This window comes from Podarcis muralis, chromosome 4 (assembly GCF_964188315.1).
Source record: "Podarcis muralis chromosome 4, rPodMur119.hap1.1, whole genome shotgun sequence".
NCBI classification, from domain to species: Eukaryota; Metazoa; Chordata; class Lepidosauria; order Squamata; family Lacertidae; genus Podarcis; species Podarcis muralis.
In genome coordinates, this window is record NC_135658.1 from 18466536 (window position 1) to 18478428 (window position 11893).

At 45.0% G+C, this 11893-nt stretch overlaps 1 protein-coding gene across 1 annotated transcript in view; it reads right to left on the reverse strand.

Moving 5' to 3' along the window:
• SESN3 (sestrin 3) overlaps positions 1–11404 on the reverse strand; it is a 65493-nt gene extending 54089 nt beyond the window's left edge. The window contains exon 1 of the mRNA XM_028726113.2: positions 11196–11404. Within this exon, the coding sequence (XP_028581946.2) occupies positions 11196–11297 (102 nt within the window). The 5' untranslated portion in view covers positions 11298–11404. The remainder of the gene's footprint in view (positions 1–11195) is intronic.
• Positions 11405–11893: the final 489 nt, after the last annotated feature.

The window sequence follows — 11893 nt, forward strand, 5'->3', positions numbered from 1 at the left end:
TTTGCTGCTTACATATCCCAAAGTTTACGTAACCGGGGAGATACGTAAGCGGAGGTACGACTGTACTTGTTAAAGACCACAACAGTGACTCTATACCCAAGTATTATGAAGTACCTCTTCTCTGAGGTACTCCCTCTTTTGCACTACCACCCCTCCCAACAGCAATGCTGGGAATTGCCCTTAGTGCTCAACCCCCATAGATTAACTTCAGCTTGACTCCTGACTCGCTGTTCTGGAGATTGCCACTCTCCCCTGCAACTGATTAGCTTACAGTGGCATGTGAACCAGGCCAAATTCTGGCTTCCTGGAACCGTGTGAACACGCCGGCTCCTGCTGAGAAGCCCTTAGCCACCTCCTCCCCAGTCCTCTTTACTATCATGACATGCTGAGTAAAAACAGAGGAGCAAAGCAACCTCTCTGGAAGCCACTTGCCAACACGACCCCAATAAACCATAATTTGGCTTACAATGGCATGTGAGTTGTGAATCAAGCCATATTCACACTAGTTGCTAGCACCCCGTTCGTGCGTGTGTGATTTCCTCAGATCAGGGAAGAGGAACCTTTCTGGCCACTCCTGAGGGTCAACTCTGACAGGTGGGTGGGACAACCCACGCATCAATCACGTGATGCCTCACCTACCTGGCAAAGTCCCCTTGAGCAGTGCTTCCCAAACTCCTGACAACATTGTGAACCACATAGCAAGGGGGTTTGACAGTCCTACGCCCAGCACTTCAGAAGCTCTGAGCACTGGCCTTGCTCAGCAACTCCCAAACGCCTGGCAACCAGCTGATTGTCGGGAATTTGGGAAGCACTGTGCAAAGTGCTTTGCAAGCCCTGTGGTCAGCACTTCTCAGCTCCCAAGCATACGGCTGACATAGCTGCTTTCTGCAGGGATCAGCTGTGGGATCAAGTTCCCCATGGGAACCTGAACTCACAATGCATCACCCAATGGGAGATTACTTTAACCCTTCTATGTGCAGGGATGGGGCATGGAACTTGTATGTAGAGACAACTCCCAATTTACACAGGGGTTACATTCCAAACGGCGGTTCGAATCCCCGCAACGGGGTGAGCGCCCGTTGCTCGGTCCCTGCTCCTGCCAACCTAGCAGTTCAAAAGCACGTCAAAGTGCTAGTAGATAAATAGGTACTGCTCCGGCGGGAAGGTAAACGGTGTTTCCATGCGCTGCTCTAGTTCGCCAGAAGCGGCTTCGTCATGCTGGCCACATGACCCAGAAGCTGTACGCCGGCTCCCTTGGCCAATAAAGCAAGATGAGCGCCGCAACCCCAAAGTCGGCCACAACTGGACCTAACAGTCAGGGGTCCCTTTACCTTTAACATTCCAAAGTACCATGTATATTTGAAACACAATTGAAAATGCCAGCAAACATCCTGTTCCGCCCCTTTCTGTGACATTTTTGGGTCACTTTCAGGTTCAGCAAGGTCACACACATATCGGACGTGCCTAAAACGGTCGCTCCCTGCAACTGATGCTCACACTAGCTGTTACTGCCCAATTCATACATGTATGATTTTTCTAGCTCTTCAGTGCATCCCAAGAAAACTTTGACAGCCCAGACTGGACTGATGGCTTAGGGAGTGACAAAGATGCAGAGACTTCAGAAAGACCAATATGGCCTGCAGGTTACTTAGTGAGAAGCTGAGAAATGAAACATGAAAGGCAAGCTCTCACTATGCAACTCTAAAGTTGGCCAATACGTGCAAACCTACCTTATGCATGTTTACACAGAAGCCAATCCTACTGAGTTTAATGAGGTTTACTCTTAAGCAAACATACTCAGGGCTTCCAGCCAAGTCTGACAAACAGGACCACCAGATCTATACTTCACATCTTAAAGCAGTTTAGAACCAATTTCACAAAAAAAGACTTCCCAGAAAGATCCCTGAGGAATTATGGCTTTTGTGAAGGTTCTGGGAATTCTGTGCTAAGAATAGCCTCAACACTTCACAGCACTCCACATCCAAGGAGTCTTCAATCTGGAACCGTGACATTTATAAACCAGTATGAAAGTGCATTCATACCCCTTTAACAGTCACAGCTTTCCCCAAAGAATCCTGGAAACTGCAGTTTATCCCCACAGGCCTACAATTCCCAGCACCCTTAACAAACCACAGTTCCCATGGTTATTTGGGGAACGCTATGTGCTTTAATACATGTTGTGGACGTGACTTAGAAATGCCCACAAAAATAGATGACAATATACCAGGACGGGTTTGATCACATAAAGTAACACCACTGTTTAGAAAACATATATTGCCTTGGGAGTTTTGAGATCACTTTGTTCCCATTAACTCTGTGATCTGTAGAACAACCCTGCAAATTAATGCAGCACTGTATTTCCCAAACTACAGCTTGGGACAGGGCTATAATAAGGGTGGGCCTTCATAAGACCATCTAGCTAGTATGCAAGACTTTCCCTGGCTCACAGCTTATTTCCACCCTCTTGCAAAACCCATGTTTGGGGATGGGGCAGAACTAATATGAACCACAATACTCTGGAGCAGCCTTTCTCAACTCCCATCATCCTTGACCAGTGGCCATGCTAGCTAAGGAAGCTGGGAGTTGTAGTCCAACGACACCTGGGGACACAAGGCTGAGCAAGGCTTCTCTAGAGTGATGGGGAGAACTCACCCAACAGGAACACCTGGCCCAGAAATGCAACAGTTAAATCGAATGGTATTGCTCTGTGCTTCTCAAATCCATGAAACTTCTCACAGATTAGAAAGCAGCAAGAAACATCAAGTATGATGTATAATATGATCCAAGAGCTTAGAAGAGGGGGAGGAGAGGGATAAATAAATGCACGTACCAAACATACACATTTGTTAGCACAAAACACATTTTTATAAGCCTACAGACAGTCAACTTTTTTTTTTAAGTGTGTATTATCCTACCCAGCCCTCCCCCACACCAGTTCTCCAAAAGCCAAACCCTTCTTTGGAAGACAGCAGGGGGGGGGGGGGCAGAGCTGTTCTATAATTTCACTGCATGGCTTGAAAAACAACTTTGATTGGCACTTGGCCTGACCCACAGAGCAAGAAAAAAAGAAAAAGAAAAACAGCTTTGGGACAAAGAGTGCAAATATTTGAGCGCAATGACTTACATGCTTTCTTCACATTTACAAGAAAAAATCCTGGTACAAAGATATAATTAGAAAGAGGCTGCCAAACATACACATACACAGCACATTTGCCTTAGTTGCTCCAAGATCTGCCCAGCTCAGCAGTTTTAATTCATTTGCGCTGGACAAACAAGAGGCAACTCAGTTAATCAGATGTACAGAGTGGAGGCAAACCAATCAGAATATTCCTGAAGGGTGGCTTGCTGGATAGCTAGTATTGTTAGAAATAGTGGCAGATGTGTCTGGTTCGGCTTGGGGCTCCATAAACCAAGGTTTTGATGTGGTGAACAAGCGTTGCAGTCAAATGCCTATCTAAAAGTCCTCCCCTCTCCTTGTACATCACTTTGGAGTTTAGTTTATGGTTTGCATTATTCCGCATTCTGACTGAACCAGGGAAATCTGGTTTAATGTCATTTAACAAGCCAGGACCAGATCCCTTCAACCCACTAGCCATGTGTCCCAATTATTACGAAGTGTTTTAACCCACCCCCCTCCAAATCACTTGCCATTACTGGCAGGGGCAATGCAACCCACTTCTTCATAAGGATGTCAGCACACATGGAGAATTGAATTAGCTGTAATTATGGAAGGTGGTGGGAAATTCAACATGCAACTGCTGTCTTCAGCGGCAGCCTCATCTTCACTGAGGTACAGTCTTAAGAAATTTTTTTAAAAACCATGTTTTCTAGCTATTGCTGGCTCTTTCACTTAAAACTAAATGGCCTAAGCCTAAAACTAGTTCAGGGAACGCTTTCCCCCATATTGACCCCTTCCCATTCTTCAGTCACTTTGGTCCTGTTCCAGGAAACACTTCCATCTGAAGTAAGGCCAGTATCCACTGGGAGCAGGGCCTTCTAAGGTATGGCACATTTCTTCTCAGAAGAGCTTTCCTATGAAGAAAGGTCTTCATCTGCCTTCTGAAAACCATTTAAATTATTTTATTATTTAATGCCAAAAAGACTAGCATTATTAACGCTCCTGCTAAGATTCTGGCATTTATATTAAACTCTTTTTTCATCTTTTTATGAATTTTATATGCATTTAGGGCCAATCCAAATCTCCCTCGGGGGTAGAAAGCATGATAAAAATGTAATAAAATAAACTGTGTAATAAAATAAACTGTGACAAGAAATGCATGGATAACTTTGCGACAAGAGGGTAAGGCAAAGTAGCTCTGCGTGACCTGCGCCCAAATCATTAGTCAGCCTCCATTTCTCCCCCCCCCCCCAATCAAAATAAGGAAACTAACCTAATTTGCCCGATTGCATTGGCTTTGAAGGTTTTCAAATACTCCCCCCCCCCTTTTAGGCAAAGGAACATGTTGTTGACTACTCATACAGTGGTAACGAAGACTGCAGAAGCAAGGCACGTAGAAGGGAGGAGGCATCATTCAGTTTGGATACACACAGAAAAGTGGGAGGGGGAGTAATAGGTAGCCAATTGGCCTCTATTCAATTCTTGGCTTATTTTCCAAACACAGTCAGCTTATTTTCAACCTCTTATTCACAGCCATGAGGGCTAGGAACCACACCTCAAGAAAGAGAAGAACGATATTCTCAGGATGCTAACTGCACCACTGATTCAGAGGCTGGTCCCATGTTTACAGAACCCGTTCCCTAGGCATATTCATATGGCCCCTGTGTTGATGGCTTGTAAAACAGCCTGAAGACTTTTTTGTTGCAAAATGCTTTCACTTGCTATTTTAGCTGTTTTGTATTTCACAGCTGTTGTTCTTTTAAAACTCTTTATGCTGTGCCACTTTTTTTTTTATACTGATACTGTTTATTGCTGTTGCTATAATATTTTTAATTGTTTTAGTGTTTTACGGATTGTGTGGTTTCACAGTTTATAATCACATTATGAATTTTATGCTTTTAATATGTTGTGGGTAGCTTGGGGGGGGGATTTAACACCTGAAAGGCAGCCTATAAATATTGATCTTTTTAAACAGAATGTAAATGACACAGATATCAAACATCAGAGAGGTGTTGTCATAGGAATTTACTTACTCACATCTCAGTAAATCAGAAATCTCCTCAACAGTACAAAATAGTTAAACTATTCCTTTAAAAAAGGGATCCAAGGATGAAAATATACTCATTCATCACCCCAAACACACAACTTCCCAGGTAAAGTAGGAGTTCACTCTAGAAATATTACTTTCTGCAAAGTATACAGGCAAAACCAGCCATGTTTATATTACTTATTACATCTGAACAGCATCCATACACCATTTTTTTAAAAAACTGCATTTTAAGGAATTCATACTAGGAATCAAGATTCTCACTAACAAGGGAGCCTTCCTACATACAGACAATGATTCATGATTCTAGCAACATATTATGTGACCAGCAGGATTTGGTTCTCTTTTGAGCACATTATTACATAATTTTAAAACTGCAAAGAATTGGGGTATCGTATCTTTCACATACCACTTTTTTCTGTCATCCAGTAACCCTTACTGCATCAATTAATTTGCTGAATAATATCCATCTCAAAATCTCCACACATCACTTGGTATTCTGGGACCTTACATGAAATGTATGGAATCCTGACCAAGCCGCCTTAATAAAAAAAGTCATCACAATAATTTGTCAGCATTTTATTGTGCGTTTCTCCTAATATATACATCTCTGCTTGTACTTTTGTTCCCTAACACACCCCAACATATTTTATGTTATTTTCACCAATATATACATTTTTATGCACATGCTTTTGTGCACATTATCTGGTTGGAGAACTGAATTGCAAAATTCAGAAAAGTGCACATTTTGAAGGATAGCTTCATTTGGATTCATATTTTGGGGGGTGCGAGAAGTACAAATAAGGTAGTTTTGCATTGAAATGCAAACAGAATTTCTCCCCTACCCCTTGCTGGGTCCCACTTGGCCAGTATGAAGCATACTGTGCCATAGTACAGTCCTCCCTCCCCAAAAGGGAAGAGACATAGACACTGAGGTGGAGGGACTGCAAAGTTCTAGGCAGGGAGCTACCGGTAATCTTGCAGCAAGTAGGGCCAAAGATGCTTCACACCCAGCAACAGAGGATTAGCTTGCAGCCCTCCAATTGCTAAATATGGCAGAGAAGCAGGCAGCACATAGGAGCTTCTAGTCAAAGGTATTCTTCCCACTCCTGTTTTGTACCCTGGCTGGCTGGATTCACAAGGAAGCTTGAAATGCCCTCTTCTAATGCCAGTGTTGGAGTACTGCTCCGGTCTACTGCATGCATGTAGCTGTGTGCAAGGAGCCCCCATTCATTCACTTACCAAAGAGATGCCTACTGGTAGAAGGCAGGAGGAAGAGAGCAGTTAGAAGGGGAATCCCATGTTTGAAAAACCCTGCCAGTGAAACATACCCAGCACTCAACAGGAGATGTGGGCAAGATATCTTCTAGAGAATTTTGCTTGGCATTACTGTAGTAATTTTACTGAGGAACCCCCAATAAGCTTCCAAGAAAGCCAGATTTTCTGAGTACACACACAGACATGATGTTCATATACAGAAAGGGGAGGGGGATCTAATAATAAGAGATTTGTCATGGAGACAAAATCTAAAATCAGACACACAATACAGATATAGCTGCTACAGAAAGTGTAAGCATAAAAAAGAGCAGGGAGATTATATAGAGTTGGGAGGCATTTATTTTGACATACTCTACATATACAGAGAGGATACAGTTCAAAAGATAAAAGTTTCCTTCCCCTTCTCTTTCTTCACCCTCATAGCAGACCCACACACTGAAGTCAAGGTTATGAAGAGGGCAGTGCTCCTTGCAAAAATGTGTGTCAGATGTGGGTGGAGATAAGGAAGATGAGATGTAGTCCATCTCTCTTTCTCTCTCTCCTGCAGGATGTCTTCAATAAGATATTATATGCAGCACTGAGGCTTAGTGTTGCAGAGGCAAAGCCAATAGGAATCAATATCAATACAAAAGGGAGAAATAGTTAGAAGGTAGGTGGTTTCTGCTTCAATCATACATTAAGGCTGGAGGGTAATCTCTGCATTCTAGTCTGACAACATTGAAACCAATGAAAACCCTGGTTTGCTTAGTGACATCATTGGTATTGGCTGCAATCTTACAGGATGAAGCATATTCAGTGTCTGTCTGATATATGTGTCTAGTTACAATCTATCCCCCAACCCCCAAAAAGGGTTCTAGTCTGGCTCAATGATTACTTGGGGCAAAGATCCTATTTCCATGGCAACAGGGGAGGGGGACTATGATAGCTAAGTTTTACACCCAGCAGACCCACTGAAAAAATGAGTATGACTAAGTTAGGTCATTTAATTGCAAGATCCCCCCCCCTCACTTTTTTTTAACTAGAAGGGACAGAGCTGTCATAAATAAAGAGGGGAGCAATTTGAGTTAGACTGTCAAGTCTACGGCACAAATAAAATTTATATTTATTCTGCAAACTATCCCATAGGCTTTGCGCTGATAACAATATCCAGGAGGATACACCACTGAGTCAGTCAACTATACCACCATTATCCACTCCTTCAATGTACTCCAGTCCTCAGTCAACATCATAAGCTTAGGCATTAAATATTTTGATGGGCAGTAATGCAAGGAGAAATCATCTCAATAGTCACGCATCAGTTTTGCAGCCTCCCACAAAGTTACACCACAGCCAAAACCTGAATTTCTTCTAGAAGTAAATCAAGACCTCTCAATTAAGATTAAGCAAAAAGCAGGAGAGAAACAAGAAACACATGAAAACACCTACATATAAATATTTGTCTTTAAAGTACATGCATGCTTGCACTTGATATTAAAGTGGGGTTTTTTTGAGCATCTTCTGGGTGGCAGGAGGAAGCTCAACCTGGAGCTACGAAAAGGGAGGGGGCGTAGGAAGCTGCCTTTTGCTGAGTCAGACCGTCAGATCCATCTAGCTCAGTTTTGACAACACTGACCAGTAGCGGCTCCCTAGAATTCCAGACAGGAGTCTCTCCTAACAGTACCTGGAGACACCTGGGATTGAACCTGGGACAAGTAGATGCTCTACCACTGAGCTTCAGCCACATTCTAGCTTCCTCTCACCTTTGGAAAGAAGGTGCACAAACCACATATAGAATTTAGACAGTGTTTGTTCTTATTCTTTTGAAGGTCTTGAGACTTCAGGGACAAGACATATTTTTAAAATTCCAGTGGTTAAGTGAAGTAGTGATACAGAAGGCAAAGGTACAGCAAAATAAGAATTTCATACAGACACATACCACATCAAGTACAGAGAGCACAACCCTGCCAAAGTCAAGCCCCTTTAACTGATTTCACTAGACACTGAAACCCTGGGAAGGATATCCCAGGGGCCATAGGAATCATTGCAGCACCCTTTATAAGGACAGAAAGAAAACTCCTCAACCTTGGAGAGGGAGATCCAGTGTTGGATCCCACCTCGCCATTGCTATGGAACCTTCCACTGCCCTTCCTCTATTGTTGTCAGAACTAATCTCAGCAGAGCAAAAAAGGGGGTGGGCATGCCAAGGGTGTGCTTGGATCCAAAAGATCCAACGCCTTCCCATTCCCCTGGCACACCTCCAAACCAGGAGCACACATACAACAATGAATTTCATTCCCTTTATTTCCCATGGGAGGTGAATGGTTTTGGGGGATGTAGAAGAAACAGAAAAGGACAAAGGTGAGCAAGAGCCGTCCTCTGTTCTCAGGAGAACCCAGGAGGTAGATGAACTGCCTTCAGTTCCCTTCCTTTCAGCCCTGCCCACCCAGGATCACACTGTTTAAAGGTGATTATCTTTACCATACTGTTTAAAGGTACTTGTTTTAACAGGATCACACAGAGAAAGAAAAGTATACACTTATTACAGTAAGTGTCAGACTTAGTGAATGTTAGCATTTACTAGCAATTCTTAAGATTTTTGGAGGACTGCCCACAGTAAATGTCAGAAATGTGCAAGTCATTAACCTGCGTTTTTAGCATTAGCACATCATTTACTTCTAAGCAATGGAAATATATAGGCATATTATATATAACCTAATTAAGGCAATTAGGTTAGCTCTGAGATTTACTGGTAAATATTTTCTGACATATCCCACTGAACCTTTTTTTTCTTCAGTACAATGATTACAAACAGAAGACAACATTCCCCAGGGCTGGAATTCTATACTTTCTTATCTGGAAGTAAGGCCTACTGATCTCAGTGAAGCTTTATTTTCAAGTAAACATGCAAATTTGTTATACTTAGAGGAGACCGTTAAAAACTCAATGGGCAATTGTATAAATCAGATGTCACCCATATTCTATACACAAACACAAAGACACACACCCTATTGCACTATATTCATTTAGATGGTATGTGAAACCAATCCACCACCAAACCACCCCTTTTTCTTTTACTGACAACATGATCGGCTATTTTTTGATGTTGCCAGGCTGTATACAATTTTATCAATTGCTATTATTATGCTTTTGTTTAAGTGGTTCAGTACCAACTGTAACCACACTGAGCACCTTTCAAGAACAAGTCACACTAAAAGCACATGAACAAATAATAAATTATGCATACATTGTATTAAAATGATAATATGCATATTTTATGCAATTTTAATATACAATACATACATATAATATGTACAGTATTATCCTACTTTACTATGCAATTATAAACAACCTTACATTATAAACAAAAGAACACAGTTTTAAAACTTTCTAAAACAACCAAATAACCTTAATATAGCTAGCACTTAAAAGCAGCCAGCCCAATACACTTTGTAATATAAAAATAATGGGCTGGCTCCAGACTAATTTAGCCACGCTTTACCCTCATTAAAAATGATTGGACTTTTCTTAGTCGTAATTAACAGCACAAGCCTAACCACATCACATCTACTTAGAAGTAAGTCCTATTGAGCTCAACAGGGCTTAGTCCCAAGTAAATGTGGTGACAGGACTGTCAGTTGTCCCATGGACTGCAATGGGGCTACTGCATGGCTAACTTAAGGCTGCAGTCCCAACCCCACTTACCTGTGAGCAAGCCCCACTGGGACCAGCACAACTTACTTGTGAGCAAAAAACGGTTAGGACTGCAGTTAAGTCTACATCGAGCTGGATATGGTTATTATTTTTACACCGCTGTACCATGAAAATCATACCTATTTATACAACTTTACTACTGGATAGGAAAACACACAAACTGCTCTCTTGATATATACATATGTCTTTAGAGATAGGGTTGCATCCAAATTAAGTCCTGCTCAGAGCAGACCCGCCGAAATTAATGGGCATGGCTAACCTGGATACATTCCTTTCTGAGGGTCCTAGAAGTTGCAGGAACAGTCAGTTGTCCAAGTTCTATCTACTCACAAGTAGAGCCACTGAAACCAAGGGACCCAAGTCGGCCTTGCCCATGGGACTTCAGTGGGTCTACTCTGAGGAGGGCTATTGGGTTGTATGCCAGCTAAGTCCTCCTCAGAGCAGACCCACTGAAATTAATGGACATGGCTAACCTGGATACATTCATTTCTGAGGGTCCCAGAAGTTAGTTGCAGGCAACCCCTCGCTGTCCAAGTTCTACTCACAAGTAGAGCCACTGAAACCAGGAGACCCAAGTCAGCCATGCCCATGGGACTTCAGTGGGTCTACTCTGGAGGAGAACACGAGCTACCAATGTACCTCACAGGCGCACCAGATTTCACACTTGCACGCATATAAGGTCTCATTATATATGCTTTGGGATAACCCTGACACATACATACACAAGCAGCCCTACGCGAAGGTGAAAGAGCCCCCCCCTCACCTCAGCGGGGCGCGCGCCTCCCCCCCCCCCCTTATAAGAGTTGGTCGAGGGGGCGTGGCCCGAGCGCAGCAGCCCAACGGTCCGCAATCGGGGAGCGGCGAGCAGCATCTCCGAGCGCCTTCGGGCAGCGCTCCGAGCGAAGCCGCCTCCTCCGATCGGGCTCCCCCCCCCCCACCACCACCAACCGCCCGCTCCCCGCGCGCGCTGCTCCCCAACGTTCCACAGCACCGCGCGCACGCGCGGAGGGGTGTATGTGTGTGTTTGTGTGAGGAACGTGACGGGGGTCGACGTACACCCACCTGCCTCAGCACTTTCCGGCAGTTGCTACAGACCCTCCGGCACTCTCCGTGGCCGCTGCCGCCGGGGACGGACGAAGGGCAAGAAGCGGCGCCCCTGTTCATGGTTGCCGGAGCCAGCGGGGGCAGAGGGAGGCGACTGGCTGCAGCGGCTGCCTGCGCTCAGCGCTCAGCGCCTCCGGCCGCCGCCCCCATTCGCCGCTCCCCTCCTCCTCCTCCTCTTTCCCCCTCCCGCCCCCCTGGAAGCGCTTCGGCTTCAGCCGCTCAGGAACAGCCGCTGCCATCCCCGCCCCGCCCACCAACCGCGGCTCTCCCTCGCGCGCACACCCCTCGGCCGCGGCCAATCGCCGCGCCTCGACCACGCCTACCCGCAACCCCCGGCTGGCCAATCGCAGGCGCCGGCCACAGCCAGCCAATCGGCCGAGCGTTCTCCCGCTCCCCATCTCCGGGCAGTCTCCGAGTTGGAGGAGGGGCCGTCGCGCAAACGGGGCGGAGAGAAGAGGGGAGCTTCTCGGCAACCTATAAGGGGCGGAGGAGGTGGGGCCAGGTGGCGCGAGGCGGAGCTTCCCTCGGCCAATGGGACGCGGGCATGTCCATGGGCTGGAGGTGGGGGAAACGCAACCACGAGGTGGTCACGCCCCCGTCTCTCAGTGCTTACTGCTGCTGCTGCTTTGGAAGGCGCAGGAAAGGGAGGCAGAATG